The sequence below is a fragment of the Arachis stenosperma genome, chromosome 8 (genome assembly GCF_014773155.1).
Source record: "Arachis stenosperma cultivar V10309 chromosome 8, arast.V10309.gnm1.PFL2, whole genome shotgun sequence".
In the NCBI taxonomy this organism is placed as follows: domain Eukaryota; kingdom Viridiplantae; phylum Streptophyta; class Magnoliopsida; order Fabales; family Fabaceae; genus Arachis; species Arachis stenosperma.
This window is the reverse complement of record NC_080384.1, coordinates 28,111,575-28,116,796: the sequence shown is the minus strand read 5'-3', so window position 1 is coordinate 28,116,796 and position 5,222 is coordinate 28,111,575. Positions and strand designations below refer to the sequence as shown.

Genomic DNA, 5,222 nt, shown 5'->3' with positions numbered 1-5,222 from the left:
GAGTTGAAATTTTTGACTTCGTGTTGTGAAGCAAAAGAAAAAGTATAGTAGATGATATGATGTGTTAGTTTATCATTAGGTGTGAGTGTGGAGTAATCACCGTATAATCAACTACCTATAACCAAAAAAATATAATTAGCCATGGAATTGTAAAGAATATATCTGATAGAATAAAAGCCAACTATCAATCATCATAAATATCATTATATCAAGTCTGAAAAATTCACTTACTTTATTGGTTACGTTGCATGCATTTTCTCATAAGCAACTTCTGGTTCAACCCTAGCTATTATTCAACGCCACATCGTCCAACAAATTAAAACAAACCCGTTTAATTTGAGGCCTTAATATCCCTTCTTTATTTGTCTACGGAGGCCCTATAGCTTATTTGGATTAAAATTTTTTAAAATAAAAAATTGATAAACACAAATAATTAATTATTTTTAAATTAAAATAACGAGACACATGTTTTATAAAATTATAAAATTAATAATGATTATTTTTTTTTTATTGTTTTATCATTTTTTTATTTTAAAAGATCTAAATACAGATTGTTTTCTTCAACATTGATTGAGAATTTAACTTCATGCTATTATTGTGATAAACTAAAGTCGCATGTGGGCAAATAAAGCAAGCAAGTTCTAAAGGGTATTCCCAAAAATATTGAAAATATTTGATAACCAAAATAAATTAATTAAAAATAGTTAAAATTTATTTTATTTAATATTTATTAAATAAAATAAATTCTGGCCTCTCAATCCAATGTTGCATCATGAGATGTTGATTAATTAAGTTGGCAATTAACAGATTTAAAAAGCATTAATTAATAGCTTGTTTGTAAGAAACAGGAGATGCAATGATAATAGAAAGCAGAATCCAGTGTGGGATTGAACAGCGAGCAAGTAGCAATGCATTATGGATTATTATCGTAGGTCAGAGGCTAACATCCATTGGTGTGGATCAGACAATCCATCAACTCACCCAACCCATGCCATATTACTATCATCATCATCATCATCATCATCAAAAACTCCTTCACATCTTCTTTCTTAAGATAGCAGCAAAAGCAATTGATGTTTTCCTACCAATTTTACAACAATTTCAACTTCATATGCAATCATGTGCTCTTCTTTTTTGAATTTGCCAACACACCCACTCCAGATCCACTGCTTTCCCTGCCTTCCCAAGCAATATCCAACTTGCTATTATTCACACTTTTCTATCAATTTTTTTTTTCAAAAATATCAAATTAGAATATATTGAGATAAAATTAAAGAGAAACCAATATTGTTTGTTGTACATTCCAAATAAACATCTCATAAATATATATGTTTTGAGTCCTTCATAAAACCACTCATTCCAAAAGTTTAATTTCTGAAAAAAGATAACACTAATGGTTATATCTTTAATACTGAATCAGATATTTTTAAACTTTTATTGTACACATTGTATAAATATTCTATTGACTTCCTATACTTCCTCGTATATTTTATAGGTTTGAAAAAAAATAATTTTCCAAGAGAAGTTATTGAAAAGAGTATTGTTGGTTGTGAAATTAGCATTGTTAATAAACCAACTTAGATTGGTTTAATAATCAATTTACTCGTCCGCTTAAATAAATATTAAAAATTTAAATTTTGCATTGTGCATGGAGCATCAGAAATACAATGAAAAAAAAGCATTGCTAATAATGATATTAATTAAATAACTTTTGTTTTGAGCAATGAAGCCAAGTGTCTCACTCATTATAACCTTTGAATTATGATCATCATTATTAAGATACACATACATATGCATGTTTTGACATACATAAACCCCATTGAGTCCTCAATAAATTTGACTCCCTCCCACCCCTCACTCTCACCAACACACACAAAGAAAAAATGGTGAGAATAATGAAATTCTTCTACTCCCTCTCACTTGTTCTGATCTTGTTGTTCTCTTCCACCACCACCATTTCGGCAGCAACAGCACCAGCACCGGCACCGTCGTCGGCGCCCACAGATATCATAAGAATCCTGAAGAAAGCCGGAGGATTCACAACCCTAATCCGTCTTCTGACAACCACACAAGTTTCGACGCAGATGAACGCTCAGCTCTTAAACTCAAACAACGGCATGACACTCTTTGCACCAAACGATAACGCGTTTCAGAGCCTCAAACCAGGGTTCCTCAACTCTCTCAACGATCAACAGAAGAACGAGCTCATCCAGTTCCATCTTCTGCCATCTTTCGTTGCGATCACCAACTTCGACACTCTCAGCAACCCTGTGAGGACGCAAGCCGGTGACGATCCTGAGAGGCTGGGACTCAACATAACAAGTTCCGGGAACCAAGTGAACTTGACAACCGGCATTGTTAACGCCACGCTTGGTGGTAGTGTTTATTCTGATCACCAGCTTGCGGTTTATCAGGTTGATAAGGTGCTTCTCCCTAAGGATTTCTTTCTTCCTAAGAGGCCACCGCCGCCGGCACCCTCTCCGGAAGAGAAGCCTAAGGATTCTAAGAAGAAGTCTGATGCTGACGGTCCTGCTTCTTCTGCCGATGCTTCTTCTGCGAACAAACGTGGAGTCATGTTGTTGCTGCTAACATTTTTTCTTGTTGCAGTTTCATCATTGTGACAATCATGATGGGACTTTGCTCCAATGTTGTGCTTCATTGTTTCTTTTTTCTTTTTTCTGTCTTCTTTCACGAATTCGATCGGTTTGTGGTGAAGAAATTGTAATTCGATTTTTGAAGGGTTTTGTTTTATTTTTTCAAGTTTTTGAGGTCCTCGTTTTGTTTGTGCACTCTTGCAAACTGTAATCAAAGAATTTTCAATATAGATATCAAGAGACAGAATGCTTCTTTATTATATTACTTTAACTATCTTTTAGTTATACATGCATGATTCTTATTATGAGATACATAAACATATATTTTAATATATAACTATTTCACTATGTATAGAAGACACTTGATCAAGCATTCATGTTTCTAAAATTTGCCAAAACTTAGATCTTGGTTTATTTGGAACTATCTCAGCAAATCGGTAGCACAACATAACTAGCTTTTACTTTGTGAGCTATAAAAGAAATTGTCACTACGATTTTTTTAGATAGACAATGACTTTGTAAACAATGTGAATAATAGACTCTAAAATTAGTTAAATAAAATTTCATCCCAAATTATCTCATAAATTTTAATATTAGAATAATTATTTACACATCTAATAAATTGAACATCCAGCAATTATTAATTGTGTATGAATAAATCGAATAAAAAAAATAACTATCCAATAAAAAATAATATCATCTGCATACCTATTGAATTGAACTTTTAACATATTCATTTTTAATATTGTTTAGTATTATAATTGAAACCGATAAAAAACATAAATAGACCAGGACAAAGAGCATTATATTTACCATAAAAAAAATGCCATACTGTCCAAAACTCCAACACAACACCAAAGAAAAGAAAACGAAAAAGGATAATAATTTCAATAATGTGCATTTTTATCAGTCAGCATTCCATATATTCTGCCATCACATCTTTTCCTGCATTTCCAAGTAAATGAAAGTGGCATTACAGTTAACAAATTCCATCACTAATGTAACACCCTCACTATCAGTAGTCACACTTCCGGCTGCGCCATTCTGATAGCAAGGAGTATTACGGCTACTTTACATACTAAATACTAAAATAGGAGTCTGTGACTCGACACTGTATCGCTGATTCCCTTGAAAACCAGAAATAAACACTTTATCTTAATAAAAATACAAACAGGCATAGATTCATATACAAGACTCCTTACATAATAACTCATAATATAATATACATATAAAACATATAAATCCTATCCCTCTTACAAATTTGTAATAACAAAGACGAGGGAATAAAATAATCTAATTAATACAACAACATATCAACCAAACGCAGTATAACTCTTCTTAACGCTTCTTCATCCGGTTCCTGAAAAGATAAAGCTGTAGGGGGGTGAGAACCTAACCACACGGTCTCACCACGGAGTTTCAAAGTTGTCATAAGAAGATATTCAATAAGAAAACTATTTTCAGATTCTGTGATTATCATTGTCTTATAAATACTTCTAAAATTCAATAGCTAATTGTTTAAAACCTTTTCAAAGAGGCAGTGTTTAACATTTTCAGAAATTCAAAGTCTTTCCTTTCTCATAAGCAAATCTCAATCAGAAACCAACCACACAATCAAACAACGCAGTCATTAATTCAGCACCAAGGTTCATTCTCAAATGTAGCACACCAGGACAAACACAAGCAAGGCAAACAAGGAAAGCACAAGTAGGTAGCAGTTACAGCAAATAGTTCAAGTAGCAGTTAAGAACAGTTTAGCAATTAGGCAAACCAAAACAAGTTCAAACCCAAGCAAAGCATACAAATGCATATGATGCATGCCTGTCCTATGGCTGATGAGGCTCATCTGTCGGTTATCCAGCCAACCCGACAAGTCTGAATTGTCCTTAGACTGTCCCCCGACGTGCATCCCCAAGAGTCTATGCATAGTTTTTTCTCAAATAATCAATATTACTCAATGGGGTAACATTCCGGGAATTTATATAGTGCCCGGTCACACTTACGTCGTAGGGTCAACAGAGTATCGAGTTTTCAACCTGGTACACGTGGTGGTAAGCCATGGCACTTAATCCAGGGAACCTCGTATCTCAGATATTTCAAATTCATAAACCATATAAATAATTCATTCATCATCATCAATCCATATCCATTTCCAAATCATTCAAAAATCATATTTCAAATCATCCTCATCATCCTTCTTTCCGTTTTGTTTACTAACAATTCTCAATCCAAAATAACTTTTTCTTTGATAAATGAATTATTCTTAAATCATCATTTAATGCTTTAAATTAAACTTTTAAATAACTACTTCAATGAAACTTCTAATTTTATAAAATTTCGGCAGCATCTCCTCTAAAACTCGGATTCTGCCACCCTTTTCGGGTCCCATCCAAACATTTCTCAAACCTTTCCAAAACTCAATCATTTTCCAAGATTCGGCTAGTTCCAATATCAAATAATTTTCAAAGCGAATCAGTGCCCATAATAAATCTCTTTTTAAATCAGACCAGCTCAAATACTAAATCATTTATAAAGTCACTAACTCAAAATTAAACCACTTTCAAAGCCAATTCCTTTACATCATCAAAAATAGCTTCAAACCAAGAAAAGACATTTCTCATAATAATC

The 5,222-nt window shown here is 33.0% G+C and overlaps 1 protein-coding gene across 1 annotated transcript; it reads left to right on the top strand.

The window, feature by feature from the left end:
- Nucleotides 1-1,831: 1,831 nt before the first annotated feature.
- Nucleotides 1,832-2,854, top strand: LOC130945013 (fasciclin-like arabinogalactan protein 12). Its single transcript, XM_057873650.1, has one exon. The coding sequence runs from the start codon at nucleotides 1,884-1,886 to the stop codon at nucleotides 2,619-2,621; it is 738 nt and encodes a 245-aa protein (XP_057729633.1). The 5' UTR covers nucleotides 1,832-1,883; the 3' UTR covers nucleotides 2,622-2,854.
- The last annotated feature ends 2,368 nt before the right edge of the window (nucleotides 2,855-5,222 follow it).